Source organism: Strix uralensis, chromosome 5 (assembly GCF_047716275.1).
Source record: "Strix uralensis isolate ZFMK-TIS-50842 chromosome 5, bStrUra1, whole genome shotgun sequence".
In the NCBI taxonomy this organism is placed as follows: domain Eukaryota; kingdom Metazoa; phylum Chordata; class Aves; order Strigiformes; family Strigidae; genus Strix; species Strix uralensis.
In genome coordinates this window covers 87,178,304-87,198,570 of record NC_133976.1, presented here as the reverse complement: position 1 = coordinate 87,198,570, position 20,267 = coordinate 87,178,304, and the positions used below count along the sequence as shown (strand labels likewise).

The 20,267-nt window shown below is 50.4% G+C and overlaps 1 protein-coding gene across 1 annotated transcript in view; it reads right to left on the bottom strand.

The window, feature by feature from the left end:
* WNT7B (Wnt family member 7B) overlaps positions 1 to 13,849 on the bottom strand; it is an 89,748-nt gene extending 75,899 nt beyond the window's left edge. The window contains exon 1 of the mRNA XM_074872113.1: positions 13,618 to 13,849. Coding sequence (XP_074728214.1) covers positions 13,618 to 13,700 — 83 coding nt within the window. The 5' untranslated portion in view covers positions 13,701 to 13,849. The remainder of the gene's footprint in view (positions 1 to 13,617) is intronic.
* Between the last annotated feature and the right edge of the window lie 6,418 nt (positions 13,850 to 20,267).

The following is a 20,267-nucleotide window of genomic DNA, read 5'->3' as shown; positions in this document are numbered from 1 at the left end:
CCAAAGTACGTGTTTCACAGCCTAATACCAATAAACCACTGTGAGATATCTACTGGTAAGATGCTCCTGACACTTTTCTTGCTTGACAAAAAGCGGATTCTACCAGAGCCTCACAATACCATCAGCTCAATACCATCATTTTTTCCTCTATCTGTTGCTTATGAACATCCACAGCTCTAATGGATGTGCTCAATATTTTCTATCATCCTAACAGTCACTCTTTGATATAACAGCATGCGTCACGTCCACATAGAATAGAGAAGAAGAAGGTAAGTGACTCACTGTTCTGAGGAACTAATGCAAACAAAGTAGTGCCTTCGTGCTAGAGTAAATATAAGTTACCCCCAGGAAAGAAAAACCCAGCCCCCTCTTAGGATTCGCTTCAGCTCAAGGCAGAGCTGGTGCCAATATTGCGCAGCTTTGTATTACCCAAGAAAGTCCAGAAAGACATTCTTTCAGCACGCTGACAGTGTGCTGCTCATCCCTGGTGTTCTCTGAGACTGGGTCTCTTCTGGGCAAGAGACACGGCCCCAGAAAAAAATACTGTTCATTGCCAACCAAACTAAGAATTTCAGCTGGCCCTAGCTCCACTCACAGGTGTGCTGAAGAGAAGAACTGCTAATGGCTTGGGGGCTAGGCTGAGATCAGGAAAACTCCACTCCAGTTGCCTGTCCTGCTGGGCTGTGTGATTTGAGGCAAATCGTTTAATCTCTGCTCCCTGCAGTTCCACAGCATCTGTGAAATAAGTCATCTCCCAACAAGGTGGGGTGCTAATGGGCATACACAAAAGTTTGTGGTGGGTTCAGCAACGACCACTGATGATATAATTAGCTGCTGGAAGAGCTACCAGCAAAGCTGGTCGATGACACAGACCTGACACAGATATCTAGGTATCTCCAAAAGAACAAGAGCAAAGGAAGCAACGTGATCATCTTCAATTGAATGGCAGTTTCCCTGCTGAGGGAATGTGTGAAAAGTTTGAAGGTGTAAGATCAGTCTTAGGTCCAAATATAATGCCAACTGAGGTGCCAGAATGTGCACCCACTATCTCCGAGAGCTCACTTTGGATCACACCACATGGATCCACCACCTGTCATCTTCCAAAATCTTCCCCAGCGTCTGAACCCTCTGCAATCAAGTAATGAAAATTATGCACCTTAAAGGGCCAATATGCACACTGAAAATCAGCAGATCAAAGGAGAGTCTAGGACAATAAATAATGTTTTCCCTCTTTAAAAAAATTATTCCGGGAAACTGTATGGCTCGGGGAATTGGTATTGGGATATGGAGCCTTTCATCGCTGATCCAAACATGACCCAAGTCAGTAGTGACCAAAAAAATGGTTACTGTTTGGCAGATGCTTTGTGGCCTAGAGTATTTGAAATGAGTTGATGGTCTTAATCCAGTTCCCAGTGGACGACTATCCACATCACAGAAACCACCACCACAATTGGCACCCTTATTGGCAGCCTTAGCAGGTTGGCCAAGGATTAAATAAGTACAGAGACTGAGCCACCCGCTTATGCCTAGCTAGAGGTTGCCCCTCTAGGTCATGGATGAGACACAAGGATGGGGTGGAGTGGGGAAGCTCACACACCCTCTGCTTGTGCTGTGCTGGTTTTGTGGGTAAGGAGAGGAATTCATTTTCCAGGGCTGTGATTCAGGCACCCTTCATAAGCAGTGTGTTCATGTACACGCATTTAAACATGAATTTTAAAAGGAGTCAGAAATGGAGAGAATTTCAGGATTTGCTCTGAAAAAACAAGGCGCCAGGTTCATTTCTGGGGAATTCATCAAAGTCAGGGTAATTATACCAGGGCTGCATTTAACAAAATGTGTACAAGCAACCTGTAAAGCGGCTCCACTTTGAGAAACATTCCTTTTGCTGTGCTATGTTGTCAGTCATCACTTTAATTATCTCACGAGATGTCTTAGAATGAACATAATCCGTGCCAGCTATTGTCAGAAAGGTAAAGCTGCTTTCTAATTAGATACACAATGGCAACTATCATGTAAGCAAAGATCTGATACACCTCAAAAAACATATCTGTGCAATATGAAGAAAATCAGGACTTTTGTTAGCACTGAAAGTGTTTTTCATTTTTGGAGAGATAAAATACACCAGTCCCTCTGATTTATCTTCACCCAACGTGGGACATCTTCCTCAGTGAGTTAATGGATTTTACCATTTCTTTCCAATAAACAGCACTCTCCTAACAAAACACTGCGACCTAAATCCTGCAGTTATTCAGGCAATGTCTGGATGAAGCCAAAATTTAAACTTCAACTTTAAACTAGGCAGCACCTAGGCTGGACGAGTGCAGGGCCAATAGCACAAGTTTTGCCTGTGCTTCCCTGTGTGAGGGCACAGAAAGATCTTTCCCCGCTGGCAGCCCAAGCAGGCAATGCTGGAAGAGGAACTGCAGCACACAGGCTTCCCCAAAGTCACACCAAGACCTTGGCAGCCCTTGAAGCTACTTCTGTGCTGTTTCATTTTATACCTCTTTTTTTTTTTTTTTTGCAGGGGCAGAAGACATGGCAAGCAATGACAGCTCTGCCCAAGTATAGACATGGGGAATGCATTCTGCAAGCAGCTGGAGGCCACCCCTTTCCTATTCACCTCTGTGATAGCCAGAGCATCTCATTGTCTGTTGGACCTTATTACACCAAGTCTTTAATAAGAAGGTAGGAACCTGTGTGAGTATCTGACTGGGATATTTCACTGCCAGACTGATTTAACACCTAGCTTCCTACCTACAGTAAGACTGAAACGCAAGCCAGCCTGTGAAAGCAAGGCATTTTCTACCTACAAGAAGGAACTGTCATCTGATCTTTGCTGCAGTACGGCCCTCATATATTTTAGGTTTTTAAGCACTTCTTGCAAAATGGAAATCCCAGGAAGCCAAAGTGGCAAACTCTTAAAAGCTTCCTTGTTTGTGACACGTACGAAACGGAGTGTCTCATCCCAGGGAGCCTTTTCCATTTAGTTCTAGTTGCACCTGAATTAATGCTCAGATTTGTGGGTCTTCGTGAAGGGAAGGTCCATGTTCAGAAATAAGCAAAGTGGTGAGAAGAAGGATCTCTTCATTGTTACTTGCAGGAACACCACTCAGCACAGTGCATTGCCTGACCCTGGACGTCCACATGCTCCTGCCATGCCAACACATGTTAGATGTGAAGAGCACCCTAATAGAAGTACTTGACCTAAACTGAACAAATTTCCTAATTGCAGTAAGACAACACTTGAGGGTGTGGTTACCACAGAAAAATCACACCCATGGACAGATTAGGAGCACCTGGCTGCACCTCATGCCTCCTAATGTCCCAGGGGCACGATTATCTCATCAGGTGCCACCTGCCAAGTCTTGTTGCTGAGGAGCTGGCTTTGGCATGCTGTGTAGCTGGGGTGGGGAGAGGAGAGGAGCACACAGGGGCAGGCACACATGCTTGTCTCAAGTGCATTCCTTAAAAGTGAGTATTTACAGCAAGACGATGCCTTCTGCGCAGGAGCACGTCTGCGTTTGGGGTTACAAAGGAGCAAGCTTTGTAACGGCACCCCCCTATCCTCAGCACAGCTTGCACTGTGTGTTACTGGTTCATGGACACCCCTGAACTCCAGCCACAGCTTTTCCAACCACGCAGTGCAGCCTACAAGAGACCCAATGAGCCTGGAAAATTGCTTGGCTGGCAATTTGCAAACTGGTTTGCCTTTTTTTTTCCTCCCAAAAGAGGACAAAGCCAAAGTGGGCTTTATGACTTCCAAAGTGCTCTGACCATGAAAACAGCACGTTGACTTCAAAGTAGATAGCGTGTGTCCAGGTGAGGTTATGCTGTGCACGTTGCCCCTGCATGCAAGTCCTTCTCATCTCTCCTATTCTCTTTCATCCCCGGTTCAAGGTGTGAAGCCTAACCTCCACGCAGCAATTAGTGGATCATGGCCCAGCAAGAGAAGACAGACCAAACCTCTGCCTCTGCCAGGGCTGTTGAGCTCCTCTGGAACAACGAAGGTCGTAAAACACAAGACAAAGCTCTGAGCCCAGAGGTACGTTACTCTCGGTCGAAAGGATCTGTCTGGGGAACAAACTTTCAGAGATTAGACTAATCCAGAGGCTGATGACCTTTAGGTCATAGTGCAAGAACTTCCTCTTTGATACATCTTTTACAACATCACCAGAGTGACATTAACAACAATAAGCTGACCCCATCCCTCCTTTCAGAAACACCTACCCTGGGCAGAGCTCCCCAGAGACAGAGAAGGGAGAAGAACAAAAGACTCCAGGAAGTCTACTAGGGATGTGCCAATCTAATTATTATGGGCAGTGCTCAGATACTGTGATGAGAGGAGCCAATAAAAGAAAACAACCAAAAACTGTAAAGCTAGCTGGTGTACCCTTTAGGCCATGGGAGTGGAGAAAAAGGAATTTGCTATGAATCAGATGAAGCCATATTTATTTGCACTCCCACCCTTAGCCCTTTTGATAGCATCAGAGTCCGCTGGATCTGAAGCTACCCTGACAGGTTTAGTGGTAGTCCACAGCAGTAGGGAATAGATTTAAGCCCAATCCTTTGCTCCTTGCTCCCTGTGCTGTACAGCAGTGCTGTTCTCCATCCAGCAAAATCCTCCTCTCCTTTAAGGCTCAGCACAACAGGTCTGATTCAGAAATGTTCCCCTTCCTCTTCATTCCCCTTGAGTTTCTCACCCTGAGTCATCGGACTACACTATAACTTTAATGTGGAAAGTTTTGTGGGTACGTTTTGTTTTCTTTTAACTTCAGAAAAGAAAAGGTACAACCAGAGGGGGGGGGAAAAAAAGTGTCTCATGGTTGAGAGGACTCTTTTAACCAAGGAGTCACATGGCTCCCTGGCAAGCAGCCAAAGGAGTCATGAGAGATGCTGCCATTCCCCTCAGCACTCTCTTAACCATGTCCTGCCTGCTACCCAGCTTGCCACCAGCCACCTCGCACCCCGAGGCCAGCAGCTCTCCTCAGCCCAGCCTGGCTCCACTGTTCCCGGGGTGGCTGGCTGGCTCCCGTGGAAGGAGGAGGCACCATCAGAAACAATGCTCATGAGTTCAGCAAGGCAACGCTTTCCCCCTGCCCTCTACCCGAGGCCGCACTGGACATGGTGTTGGAGTAGGCCGTCGCGATGCCACGTTTCAGATGAGACGCGATCGTGCCGTCTCTGCTGCTTGCGGTCAGAAAAAGAGTCACTGAAAGTAATGACGTGGCACTTACACCGCGTTTTCCGTTTTCAAAGTGCTGCAGCAGCTTTCGCTCTCCTGCCCCTCCCCTACCTCCAAGCCGTGCCAGCGTTGTTATTGCCCTATTAAAGCTGTGGGAAACTGAGGCAGGCAGAAGTCAGGATACTGCTATTCAGCATCTCAGGCATCGGTCCAGTCTCAGACCTTGACTATCCTCACCTCTGAGCAAATCCCACCGTGGAAAAGCGGAATCTTTAGAGGGGCCGTCTGGGCGCCCTGGCCAGGGTCCAGATCAATTAGAGATGCACTTGGGCTTTTTCAGATGCTTTCTTGCCTTGCTGCCGGGGCTGTTAGGACCGGTGCTGGCCCTGCAAGTCCATACAGCTCTGCTGGGTGCTCCACAGCAGCTGCTGCATTCCACCCCAGTGGTGAATGAAATGGTCCTTGCCCAATTCACTTGAACACTGGGAAGATTAATTCACTTACGATCCTTGAATGAAAGAAACTATTATTAAATAGTAGTCACATTTCATAATTGTGTCTCACTTCAGCCAGATTAGGAGGGTGGATACAATATCCAGTCCCAGTAGTGCAGCACTTAAACAATTTTAAATTAAATACACCTCAAGTTGTTTTCCAGGCCCTACTTGCAGGCAGACAGTGGTTTATATCTTTATGGCTTCTGCTCACTTCCAGCTTTGAAAGCTGGGCTGCTCCACAATGCCTTGCACATAACGAGCAAATGCCACAGTGCTTTTGAAGTGCTTCTCCCCTCAAAAAATAAATAACATTTTGTTTTTATGTCAGCTCTTACTGGCACCAGAGGCCATAATGATTCTTTCAATAGCCCATAGAACTGATTTGGGGTTTTCTCTGACATGGCCTCCTATTAATATTGCTTTCGCTGTATGTTCTTGGGAAATATGGCCACATTCCCTTTAAATTGCGTAATATGGCAGCCAGTGCCAAGGCTGTACTCGAATGGATACTGGAAGAACAAGGCTTGTGCTGACTTTCTCTTTGGTTCTCCTCTCACTTGCACCAGAGCCATTCCATTGAGTTGCTCCTGCTTTATTAACTTACTGAGCTGTGGACGTAAACCCACGGGAGAGAAGCCTTAGGTCCTCAGGGCTGAAAAGACAAGACATAAGAGCTTCCCAGAATGCTCCACCAATCTATAGCGATGGCCATCCAGAAGAAAATGCTTTTGAATGCCTCTGTTGTGTATTCCAGGTGCGTGCTGGTGGAAGGTGCAACTCATCAGCGTTATCTTTGCGCCACAAATCTGCCAGGAGAGCCCCCGGAGTTCAATCAGTTTTGAAAGATGTGCCACTGATTAGCAACACGGTGGCTTTACTTCAAATAAAAAATTTGGGACACACAGTACAGTGGCTAGTGGACTTGGTGCCACTTCACAGGGGAAAATTCTTCCGCCACATGTTAAACATCTGAGGCTAGCTTTTGCCCTCATTTGCACACTTGCTATACCGCTGGATGTCCTTTTTTTCATATTACTTAGGAACTCAGGGTGAAATTTGACCTTGGACAAAGAGCTGGAACAAAGACTATGTCACCATGATGATTAAGTGGGATTTTTGCATAAACGTGAATTTTATTCTTTGTGGGTTCCTGCCACGAGGGAAATCTGATCCACAAGTACAGGCTCAAAAGAAAATAAATGTTCAAAACTGTAACTATGACACGGGTACAAACTGTATGCACTATTAAAATTATTTCCAGAGAAAGATACATCAACTCTCTAATTTAGCCTGTCTTCCGATTTTCTAAAGAAGGTATGATTTGCCACAAAATAATTAATAGGTGATAATCATCTTGCTATCAGATCCTAGTGGAAGAAAGATTTTTTTATGATGAGAACAACTATTTGGCCATAACTATCTTAACTTTCTAAAAGCTGCCTATGCCCCTTTAGAACTGAATGAGGCAGCTAACTTTCAGCTCCATCACACTATCGATGCCTTTTAGAAAGAAAGCCTGAGAGGAAAGTGTAGAAAAGACAACTTTATCTAAAGGTGTGGCCTAACAACATTTAGATAGTAACAGAAGAGAGAAGTCATATATTGCTTATGGACAGAAAAACCTACTGAGAAAATACTTTAAGTCTCTGTATCTAGTATTTCTTCACATTTACTCTAGTTGAAGTATTTGCAATGCTCCTTATGCGTGTGTTGTAGCAAAAGCAAAGGAGCTCTCTAGACAAGAAGTAGCCAGCAAATCCTATGCAGCTCTCCACAACAGTGGGAAAATGTTTCCTTTTACCTTTGGGGGAGGATTGAAGGGAAAGTAAAAGAGAAGGAGAAGGTGCTAATAACCCTTAAAGGACCGAAAGTCATTCTCCAGGAACCCGCTTTTCTTCCAGAGCGCTCCTGTGCCTGAGCTCCTGGTCTTTGTTAGCCTCCCAAGTAATTCTGGGCTTGTAAATCTGAAGCTTATGGTGACACGTTTGTTGAGCTCGTTGCCCAGGTATTCACATGTGCACGGCGCAATCTCATGACCCAAAACTGATGGAGATTTTGCTTTCGTGCGTAGACATTTTGATCACGGTTCTTATGACTTGACCAAAGGCCTGGCTAGTTCCCATACAGCCCTTCCACGTAGTGCACTACTGTATACTCTATAAATTATATATCTGGGGCAGGTTGGGCTACTGCTGTACAGCAGAGCAGCCAAGCATCAAGGAGGAAAGAGCAAAAATAATGAGAAGAATCAAGCAGGTAGACCTGGAGTTGCGAAAAGCCATCTGTCAGGTAGTTAGCAGGTAGAGGAGGTTTGCCAGCATGCATGAAAAACACTGGTGAGAGTCCGCTGAGGGTAAAACGACATGCAAAGGTTATGGGCTGAAGAAATCGAGCTTGCAACATTAACCAGTTCTGTAACGCGTGGTGTCAGCACGCCTGCAGAACTCCTTTGATCTATAGCTGGTCCCAGCTTTCTGTTGCTTGTGGTGGTTTGGGAGAACTAGAGGGCTGAACTGTATTTTGGGGGTTAGGAATCTCTCTGACAGCATTCTAGTCCAAACGATGCAGTCCCATGCACGGAAAAAACACTTAGCACCGTTCTGCCTTTAGCATCCCATATTGCCAGGTACACATGGTGCGTTTTTTCCATTGCAGGAAATACGTTTGTCAGTCTAACTGTGAAATTGCAGCTCGCTTTGTTTAGCTCTTTAATACCTCCTTTGAAATATTGTCTTCTGTGGGTTTAGCCTCCTTCTTTGTTTAATATGCGAGCATATCTGCATTCAGTCTTACCTACTCACCTGAATATTTCATGTTGCTTTATACCCACTTGTTATATTATGTTAATAATGCAACATACATAATAATTCCACGCCGACATCCTGGCTGGATGCTGCCACCTTTCCTTATAATTATTTAAGTCACTACTTTTTTTTTCAATTTTAAGGCATGCTAGACATCTAATTCACAGAACCTGTTTGCCACAAAGGATTGACAGAGTTGCCTACATCCAAATGCATTTGGATTCAAGGATATTCAGGACTTGAGTGCTTGGCCTAGGCCACAGCAGGGAGAGGGGTGGCCAGTCACAGATTTACCAAAGCTCTGCTGGTTTTAGACAGGGAATTTTAGCCTGGGTCTCTCAGAGAAATGGTGGTCTTTATCTTCTAGAGATACCAAGAAGTCATATCACAATCACACTCCCATCTTTGTGTGGCTGCTTCAATACATGGAAATAGCCAGTATCGGGCAGGTAAGCCAAGCTCACGGCCATTATGGCAGCCCAGCATGAAAATATTCTTTATCTATCTTGTTTCTGCTGAGAAAAAGCATTAGCTTTAGGTGATCCTGAAAATAGTCAATACCCTTTGGAGGTTCACCTGTTTGGTTTCTAAGCCAACACATCTCTGGGGGACAGTAAATTTGAAGTCCTATTCCAAATCCTTTTACAGATTACTATTATGACAGTGCCATGTAAAAGGAGTATCTAAGGATCTCAACAGAGCTCTCCTCAGGCATGGGACACTGCCCAAACAGAGGCTGAGAGAGTGAGCGAGCTTGCCCTAAGGAGCGGACAGTCTCAGTTATAAGATGAACAAGGTGCAAAAGCAGGGGAATGATGGATTTACGCTGCAGTCCGGTGACCTGAGCCAGAGACAATCCTGTTCCCCTGACAGCCAGTTTTATCACAGAGGTCAACACAGCCCTGATCTAACCAGGATGGGAAGCGTGTGTCAGCCTTGTAGCCCTGCCTGTATCAGCTACTGTGGGAGCATCAGTCACGCTGGCTGATATTAATGGTGGAGCCGTGCCTGCCGTCCCCTTGAAGGCTTTGCCGGCTGTTCTCTGCTTGTGCAGCTCCCTCCCGCGCTGCACAGATTAAGAGACGAGCTTCGGGGACTGGCTCCAGCACTCTTAATCTTTAGGGATTAGGTATGAGTACTTTCCTGTAGGCATATGCAAAACATGCGTTCCTTCTCACCCGCTTCCCACGAGTGTGGAGAAGCCCCGTCGTAAAGGACATGGAATGGTGAGGGCCAGGGAGCACCAGCAAAACAGATGCAAAAGGTGCAGAGGGGTTTTTTCTCCCTCTACGTTTCCTACCCAGCCAGTAATATCTACTCACTAATATAAATTATCAGCTGTATTGTGGTGTTAGAATACATAGCCGCTTTGAAGATTTATACTGCTATTACTACCTACAGACACTCTCCCTGACGAGTTATTCCCAATTGCCTTATAGCAAATAACTGATTTAACTCTGTCTATGTACCAGCAGATAATCCCTGAAATAAGATGCTTAGGAACCGACTCTCACATTGCTGGTGAATGCATCCAACCCTAAAGAAGATGAACAGTGAAAGGAGTACACGAATGGAAAGTTAGACTAGCACCATCCTCTTTAGAAGAAGCTAAATATCTATATGTGTAGAGACACATGCACACTCAAACATGGACTGCAAGAAACGGTGCCAGACAGTATTATATATAATCCTGGTTTTTAGACATTTATACTAATTACATCAATATTATTAAATGTCAGTTTTATACTTTAAATATATAATTGGATTACCAAAATATGTCCAGAGCATTACAATGCATCAATCATCCTACTACCAGCTATTCTAGCTACAGTTTTCTTTTCAAAAAAGTCAGACACTAATTGTTTCTGGTTGTAAAAATGTTTACAGTGTCTCAGAGGGCCAAAGTTTAGTAGGCAAGCATGCCAAAGAAGATTACTTTGTCAGAGAGCATACCTACAGTGTAGAAATCATTTTTATAGAGGAATTGGTTCTTTAATTTTGGATGTAGTCTACCATAACTTCACTTTCTTCCCCGCTAGTGCACACAAAACACCGAGGCCCCGGTGCCTTTTTCATTCTGAGAATGAAATTTCATTTCATCACTGCCTTTTTTTCATTCTGAAAATTCCCGTTTCCTCACAACAGGATTTTTGCTTCACAGATTCTCTAGCAGAATAACGGAGCTGCACGGTGCCCCCCTCCCCGCCCCAACTCACACGCACCGAGAGGGACAGAGCACCGACACCCCGCAGTCGCTTTGCTCGTCAGCTACGCACTGTCCCTGGTAGGTTCGTCTTTATCCCGAAGGACCAGAAACTCCGAAGCCGAGGAGTTGTTCCCATACCCAAAAGATGAGGGAGATCTCGGGCAAAATCATCATAACCCTTGACGGTCCATGAGAACTCACTAACTAGCAGCTTGGGGAGCATCCTCCCCTCCAGAGAGCAAGGGCAGCAGACCCAGATAATGCTCGAACAGGCTCTACTATGCTTTAATCTTCAAAAGCTGCTATTAGGAAGCCAGAGAAGTATATTTACCCACAAGATAAACACCACAAGTTCGCTCGGCTACTATCCATTAAGCACTGAAATAACTCCTCTTGCTTTTAACTTTCAAACGGGAGCGGGGCGAAGCGTCGCAGAGCGCCCGGTTCTCCCCGCTGCCGTTCCCCGCTTACCGGGGGGCGGCGGAGGTGGGGGGGGGGGGGGGACGGGGGGGGACGGACACAGAGCTGAGATGCAGCAAGCCCGGCCGGGGGTGACACGGCGTGGGGGGGGGGGGGGTCCCGGGGAGCCTCTCTCCACCGGCCCCGGGTGCGCTGCTCCGTCCCTCTGGAGTGATGGATGGATGGAAGAGGGAGGGAGGGAGGGAGGTGCGCCTGGGTTTGGGGCTCCGCTTTGTTGGGTTTCACCTCCTGATCCCTTTCCCTTCTGCTCTGCTGGACTGCAATAGCCTCCGCCGGTCCAGCTCCCAGTGACCTGCCGCTGGGGGGGTGAACTGGGGATGGCCCAGGGAAAGCCGAGGGAGCATTATTTCTCCGCAACAACTCCTCATTGTCGCGGGGCAGCGTTCAAAAGATCCCCAAGCAGTTCGCTCTAAATAAAGCAGGCATTGCTTCCCTTGTATTTCCCCTCAGCAGTCGCCTTAGTATTATTATTATACTTCTATAGCTTTTGCTTTCGGACCTTATAATTATGTCACACAGCAAGGGAAACCGCTAGCATCCCAGCATCTGGTGTGCGGTTTAAAACTTTTGTTTCAAGATTTGAACTATTTATAGAAGGAAAACTTTGTAGGATAGTAATTTCCTACGGTTTTGAGAAAAATATGGCTACGCTTATATTAAAAGGGTGTATTTATTTATTTATTACGACTCCTTCCTCCTGGTTTTTTTTTTTTAAGAAAAAGATAGCACTGCAATATTTTAATTTTTTTTTTTTTTAACAAACTATGGTCACCTACCAGCAGACATCTCCCGCCTGTGAGCAGAAACAGGCAGCTCTGGCTATTCGGTTTAATCAGGAGCATCCAACCGAATTAAAGCTAACGTGCTTCCATAAATCAAGCGCCTTTAAAAATCGGTAGCCAAGGCATGTGCATTTCATTAAGAATTAAGAATGTAGAAATAAGCGTTTAGTTTCTTTTTATGGGTGTGTTTATTCCTACTTTTCTTCCACAGCGGTGGGTTCTATTTTTTTCCATAGCCCACAGAAAACACGCGCACACACACGGAGGAACCCACGCACACGTGCTGGTTTATGTGCATACATAGGGGAAAAAAAATAAATAAATAAAAAGACAGAGAACTATATAAATCCACAGACAGTTCAGCGGTAGGAGCTCAAATTTTGCACCCGCCGGGGTACGAAAAGATCCGAGCTCGGCGCGGGGGTGGGAGAGACGGGAAACCAGCCCGGAGCCGAGGGGAACGCGAGGCCGGGGCCACCGAAGCGGGGGGTCCCCCCCCTCTCCATCCCCGCCCGAGCCGAGGGGATCCCCTCTACCGCGGCCACCCCCGGGCCGGACCCGCTACGCTCCCCCGGGCCCGATCCCCGAGCCTGGGCTTGGGGTGGGGGGGGGGTGGGGGGGGGGGATGCTCCAGGGAGGGGGGAGAAGGGTCCCCGGTTTTAAACCGGCTCCACCGGCCGGGGGGAACCTGCCGCCCCTGGCGCCCTCCCCACGGCCGCCACCCCAGCGTGGTCGGGTCTCGCCCGGAGCTGGGGAGAGGAGAAGCCCTTGACAGCCGCCCGGCACCCCCCCACACACCCCACACCCTCCGGGCTCCGGCGTGCGGCCCCGGCCCCCCCCTCGGCACCGCGGGGACCCCGACCCGCCACCCCGGCCCCTTAAAGCAGCACCCGGCGGGGACAGGGACCTGCCGAAGCACGACGGCGAACACCCTCTCCGCAGCCCGGCACGGACTAGCCGAGCCGCTAACTTATCCACCGCAACGTTAGATACAGATATAGATATTAAAAAAAAAAAAAAAAAAAAAAAAAAAGAGAGAGAGAGAGAGACCGAAACTCCTTGCAGTCCCACCCACCGACTCTCATTTCCCCCACCCCTACCTCCACCCCCTTCCTCACAAGGAAAAGGTCCTGGAGCCAGCTCTAACTGCGGGACTGGAGATCCCTCCGGAGCCAAAGCAACCGGCTCCTAAGAGCTTCCGCGGCCGGGGGCTCTCCCCGGGCTGCGGGGCCGGTCGCTGGCAGCACCCCCCCTTCCCCCATCCGCCTCCCTTTTTCACGGCTCCTCGGGGTTCTCCGCGCAGAAACACGCTTTCCCCCCCCGGCGAGCGATGCCCATCTCCGCTTTGGCAGGAGGAGGAGTCGGGGTCGGAGTCCCCAGGGGAGCCGCCGGCCGCTCCGTGTGCCCCGTCGCCGCGCCGCCCCCGCTGCGGGCACGCCGGGCCCCGGTCCCCGCCGTCGGGGCAGCCCCGGGAGTTACCTGGCGGTTTGTACCTTCCCCCGGGCAGGGTCCGAGCAGCAGCGACGGCACCGGCACCGCCACGCACCGGCTTCTCCCGGCTCCCTCTGCTCGCCTTGCCCCTAGGTAGCTGCTTAGCGGGGGCATTTTCAAACAGTATTTTGAGAGAGAGAGAGAAAAAAAAAAAAAAAAAATCTGGATCACTTACAGGTAACTCCCACTGGTAAGGATGAGGAAAATCTGAGGGTAATACACTGAGAGTAACACACTGCGAGATGAAAAAAGGATCATGGCTGAATCCCGTTTACAACTCTTGGAGTTCGCTTCCTTGGTTATTCCTTTCTGGCCCCCCCTGGTCGTAATTCCCCACCCTTTTTGGTGTCAGCTGTGGCTTGAATCTGAGTTGGAATCCAGTCCCTTGGGCTTGGGGGGGCTTTGTCTGTTTGTTTGTTTGTTTGTTTGTATTGTTGTGTCTAGTATTCCCCTGGTGCTAATGCTGCTCCCTGTGCAGAGTATGTGCTGCTGCTGCTGCTCTCGCTGCTGCTGCTGCCTCTGGGCTCCTGCCTGTCATGTCTCAGTGGTTGGAAGTTGTTACAGTGGGTTCTCGTGTTGGAATGAGGATGGTTTAAGGGATTTGGATGGCAGAAAGTGCCTCTCTCTCTCTCTCTCCCTCTCTCTGTAACTCTCCTGAGACTCGGGGCTGCCATTGGGCAGTCAGTCACTGCAATCCGCCTACTTTTTTCTCTCCCTTTCCCTCTCTCCTTTTTTTTTTTTTTTTTTTTTTTTTTTTTTTTTTTTTTTTTTTAAAGGGGAGGATGACAATGGAGAGACACTGATCTAGCCCGGGCTGCAATGAATCCGCTCTCCCTGGCCGAGCCCGCTCCTCACCCTCTTCGCGGGGCAGATTTAAAGCCCGGCCGGCTCCCCGCGGCTGTCGCGGCACCTTTCAGCTCGCCCTGGGAGGGATCCTGAAGGAGCCGGCAGCTCCCAGCTCCTCTCTCGGTTAATTGCTTTATTATGGCCGGCTGCCCCAGTTCCCTCGAAGGAATCCCCTCCTCGGCTTGGGTCTTGTTGTCCCCGGTGTTGAAAATTAAGCTCCGGTTTCAGGGGGATCTCCCCCCCCCCCCCAAAAAAAAAAAAATAAAAAACTTAGATAAGTTGTCGTAGCCCGCCTGAGAGTGAGAAATAAAGACGTGCACACCCGTAGCCTCCCGGCGAGATTGGATTTCGCCTGAGAGGAAGGGAGGGAAAGGACTGGTGCGAAACAGCCGGTGTAGGGGGGCGAGCGGGGGGCGGCTGCCGGCGGCTCCCGTCTCCCCGCACCTCTCGCCGCTCCCGCAGGAAGAGCTGTCGCCTCCTCTCTTCCCTCTCCCTCTCTCCTTCCTGAGAAGATGTCGGTCCGAAGAGACGTTTCCCGGCAGGTTAGTTGCCTCTCCCTCGCCTTTCCCCCGAACCGGGCGGCTCCTGGCACCGCCGGGGCCGGGGGATGCTCGACCCTTCCCGCTCCGGCGGGCGGGAGCCCTTCGCCCCGTGTACCCCCAACTGTGCAGCAGACGGTCGCTCTTCTTCTTTGCCTCGTTGAGGGTTTGTCCTTTTTTTTTTCGGAGGAGGGAAAAGAAGGAAAAAAAAAAAAAAAAGACGTTTTAGTGATGGGAGAGATGGTGGGAAGGCGGGCGCTGCGGATGCCGGGGTTTGGAAACGAACCCCGAAAAAGAAACGTGCACCGCAGAGAATTTACCCCAAATGCGGCCGAAACGAGCAAGAACCAGGCTCCTGGGTCCGTAGGGTTTGTAAATGTTCGTCTCAGGTGAACTGCCTAAGGAGTGAAGGAGTTTCCTTGGCCAAGAGTTCTTCCAAACGCCCTGGGAACACCTCCTCCGCTTAACCAGTCCCAGCACATGGGTGCAGCTGGCCCCGCGACACAACGAAATATTCCTTCGGATGGCGTGGGCAATTGCAGAATTGGGGTAAAAACGTTGTCTGCTGCCCCAATACGCGATAAAAATCTTCTCGGGATTTGGTTTCATTGAACCACTTTCACCTCCAAGTTCAGTACAGTTGGGACAGTCGAGGTCCTTTGGAGAAACGTTAATCTCGATTAACAAGGGACAGGAGCTTAAGCCTTTCAACGATTATTTACATCCCAGAATCGTCTTATTTCTAATTCTTTAAGATTCTAAAATCGTGGTATTTATACTTCTGTAAGTGCGTGTGTATCTGTATATATATATATATATATACACATATAGATGTCTATCTCCAGTAATGCCCCTCTCGGACTCCCAGGTTGTGGTTGGGGCAGCTGTGCTCAACGTGAAATAGGAGAACGGGGAGCGACTTTTGATCTTTGATTTCTAGCATTTGTTCAGCTTCGGGTATATTTTTAAATGTGCATCTGCTTTTAAAGATGTGCCTGGGGGAAAAGAGAAGGGGGGGGGGGGGGGGGGGGGGAAGGTGAATGGTAAAAATGCAAAGTAAACGCTGGCGCTGGAAAAATTCGACCTGGTGCTGGTAGAGTTTGACCCGGTCCAGCTGAAACGAAGACTATTTACGAATCTCCACAATTTTCGGGTCGAAGCTGGTTTTGTCCACAGCTTAGCTGTGCTGTGGGAGGAAACTTGTATAAAAATAAGCCAGATGACGCCGTTTCTTTTCGGAAAGTGAAATTTTACTCTAAAAAGATGGGCCGGTTATTACGTCGGAAAATTAATAGTGATGATGATGATGATAACAATAATCTGCTAAATTCCATTCGAATGGTTTCTGGGCGTATGTCAGCCGGGGGTAGCGAGCAGTGCACTTGTTTTGTTGATTGAAGCCGGATATATTCCCTTCAATAAAATGATGTGGCACTGGAGGAGAGGGTATTGTCGGTAACACCTAATATGGGCATTTCAGCATCTGTCGTTCCTTCTTCCACAAACACGTGTATTTTGGACAAAATCGGGGCAGAACGGCACTGAAATGGTTGCTGACACCATGGTCGGGCAGGTGAAGCGGAGCAGGCACGAATAAAGTATTTATTTTTCTTTTTTTTTTTTTTTTTTCCTTTTATCTATTTGCAGCTGCGGTTCCTTTCTCACCCCGCACCCGGAGAGCGGCCGGCACAAGAGCACGTTGGAAGCCGGTAAGGACTTTGAAGGGACGCCCGGCAGGCACCGGGCTCCTTTCTGGTCGGAACCGGGTATTTCTTGTATCTCACCGAGCTGCCAGCCTAGTGCCAGGGGACAAAAAAGGGGGGAACGACGAGTCTCTTAAAATGAGCCCTGGGGAGGGCGAGGAGGGGCGGCGGCACGACGGAGGGTGCCCGTGGAGGGGCCGGGGAGCGCTTCGTCCTGTCGGGGGGGGGAAGGAAGGGACCGGGCAGCCGTCGAGGCTGAGCCCCAGCCCCGGGAGGGGAGGGGGGGAGGCATCCGGACCCCCCGCAGTCGGACAGCCCCGGGAATGGGGTGAGGCGAGCGGGATTTCGTTTGCTGTAAACGCCGCAAAGCCAAGGGCGAGCTGAGCCGTAGGGGTGGGGGAGCGGGGTCGGCTGGCCCCCTCCCCGCCGCAGAGGGAGCGGCGAGCTCCAGCCCCCCCTCACCCCCCCACCACCTCGGGGAAGGGTCCCCGCAGCCCTGTGCACCCCCAGCTCCGCTCGGTTTTGCCGTGGGGGCACGGGGGAAGCGGCCCCGCCGGCCCCCGCCGGGCTGCAGGCGCCTTTCGTTGCTCCCTCGGGCAGCGCCAGCTCCCACCGCCCGCACCCCTCGAACCGCACCTTGGCCTTCTCCCCGAGGGAAGGAGGGGGGAAGTCCTGTCCGCTCCCCCCGGCGCTGCCCCCACTTCTTTCCCTTCAGAAAAGATGAGGGGAAAGGAGCGTTTTGCCCCCAGAGCCCTGAGCCGGGCAGTGCCCGCGGCTCCATCTTTCCAAAGGTCACATCCCTCGTCCCCAGAGCATCCGCCGGGATTTGCATCTGTGGTACAGCTGTGATGTTTAACTTCCGACGTATTTATTAATTAAACCGGAGCCGAGTGCTCTGCGACCTTCGCAGGAAATATTTCTGTTTCAGTCCCACTGCCAGCCGAGGTCGAGATTTGATGGGATCTATTTTCGCGAGGGCATACGGGGAACGTCATCGACAGAAATATCAAAGGATGCTGCTTCACCTCACGCCTCTCTCTCTTTCCAGCAAACTCGGGGATTGGAAATAGAAATGGGAACAACGAGAATTCCCTGTGAGGGAGGACTACCTGAGCGGGATCGTGCTCTCTCCTCCTCCCTGGGCTTAGCAGCTTCTTTATGGTACCCTGCCATGTCACCCCAGGGGGAATACTGCTGTATTGCGTTATTTTCTCCCCCCTCGGTGTCATGTTTGCCACTGAAAGTGGAGCTTTTAGCACGTTTTATTAACACACGAACACGTGCTCCGCAGCAAAGAAAAAAAAAAAAAATCAAGAAAAAGCCTGCCAAGTCTAACCTCTTTGCTACCGCTGACACAGTGGCTCTCCCCTGCACGCTGCAAAATCAATCCAATGCGATGGAAGACAAACTACGTTTATCTGACTTCATTTCCCCCCCTTTTCTATGCAAAGAGCTCACTAGAAAAGGTATCATTACACTCAAAGGATATGGTTTCAACAAAATGGTAGTTCCAGTGGCTGGTGAAAGAGGAAATAATTGCACCCCGCATGCCTAGCCTAGAAGTAGCCCCTGGACCTCAGAGCGAATTTCTCTCCTATTGTTCAGAGAAAGTGAAGTATCCTCATCGCCTCACAGGCACGGTGATGGATCTGATCGGGTTTCTGTAAGGGATTTTACTGTTCCTGCCCTCCCCTCAGTTTTACTTCCAGGCTCAGTCCAACAGCATTCTTGTGATTTTTGCTCTGAACCCCCTTCTAAAACAGCCACAATCCATTTCGAAAAGAGATCTGCCTTCCAGACTGTAACATGTGCCCAATTTTCTGTTCCCTTTAAAAATAAAACCGCAGTGAGAGCGAAAAGCAATACCATCACCCTTATTTTGCAAAGCGTTTTCTTTGAGCTCGCCTGCCGCTCTGCGAGGGGGTGTGTTGTACGGAGCGCTCCAGCTACCGAAGAAGATGGGGTGCCCCCTTCATTTACGGATACACAGCCTCACCAAATCCCCTTCTCCTCTAAACCCCTCTCAATCCGAGCCCGGAGGACGCCGGAGCCCCCCGCAGCTCCCACAAAGGGCGGCGCAGGTACTTACACCCCCCCCCCCCCTCCCGGAAAAACCCCTCCTGTCTCCCCCAGGCAGGATTTGGGGCTCCCCCTGGCCATGTGCCCCGATCTGGACGCGGGATCCTCACCGGGGCAGGGCAAGGGGCAACGCGGGGCGGGGAGGGGGGAGCATCTTCCGCGCCCCCCTTCCGTCTCCGCGCATCCTCCGCGGTTGCACTTGTGGCTGTGGGGGCGGGCCGAGAGCCGTGCCAAAAAAACAAACAAACAAACAACACCCAGGGATGCAACCTGCTGGGACCCTCCGAAAGGCAGCCGGTGGCTGCCCCGCAACCGGGGGGAGCCCCCGGCGGGGGGGTGTGGGCGGGCACCGACCCAACCTGGGCAGCTTGATTTAATTCCTCCGCTCCACCACCCCCCCCACCCCTCCCGCCGGTGTAACCTTAATCCCGGGCTCTGGCGTGCTCCCTCTTGCCCATCCTCTCCCTTCCCCCGCCAGCCCCCTCCTCCCCGCCGCTGCCCGGGCTGCTGACAGCGGGGACGGGGCTGTCCCCGCCGCCCGTCGTGCTCGGGGCGGCCCCAGCAAGTCGCGGTGACCGGGAGAGCCGGGCTCGGTCATCATTTCCCCGTTCGGCGCTGCCCTCCCGCGACGGGATCTGCCCGTGTCGTGTCCCCCCCGCCACTTTGGGGGCTGCCCTTTGGCTCCCCCCCCCCCCCACACACACACACCCCTCGCCGCCGCCGCCTCTTCCCCGTATTGATTTCAAGGTGGGAAGCGAGCGTTTTTGGATTGCAACTCACCTTATGCATTCTTGATCATTTAAAAAAAAAAAAATCCCGCAGCTATGCAAAGACAGGATCTTTAAAGAGTTTGTAGCTCGACAGGTAAGGACTCGGCTGGGGCTCAGGAATGTGGAAATTCAACTCAAGTCAGCCTACTGCGACGAGCAATATTAATAAGGGCATACAGGTACGGGGGGGAGAGGCAGAGGGAGAAACTTGGCAACCGAAATAACACCACGATCTCGATCGCGGTGCTCAAATACCGAGGAGCACAGAGCCGGGCTTGCCGGGAGCCCCGCTGCCAGCCGGCCTGAGCCCCCCCCCGAGCCGGGCCTGAGCCCCCCGCCCCCCCCCCCCCCCCCCCGAGCCGGTCCCTTCGGCGGAGCCCGCCCGGCCTCCCGGGCGCTTCAGCGCGGAGGTAACCGGGCCGGTTGTCAAGTTAATTTCAACACGTCCGTGTGATGGATAGAAACGCAAATTGTGTCTAGGCCTGCATAAAACAAATCCCCGAGTGCAGGTTCAGAGCAGGGATTCCCCTCCTCCCGCCCCTTTCGCCTTTTTAATACTTAAGCTCTGCTCTATTGTCCCAGCAGCAGCGGCTGAGTTAACTCTGTCAGGCTGCTGCCTTTTTTTTTTTATTATTTTATTTTTTTTCCGAGGGTACTGTATGCCAGAGATAATATTTAAGTTCGCTTAAGCAGTACAAAATAGAAGGATCCGTCATCCCCCGCCACCGGCCGCCTCGGAGCGCCCCGTCGCCGGGCGGCCCCGCAACCGGGCATCGCCCCGCCGCGCTGCCCCGGAGGGTCTTCTGGGGGCTTGGACACCCGGGGGAGCGGGGCGGGGAGAGAGAGAAATAATCACCTTAATCACCTCTTCTTTTTTTTTTTTTTTTC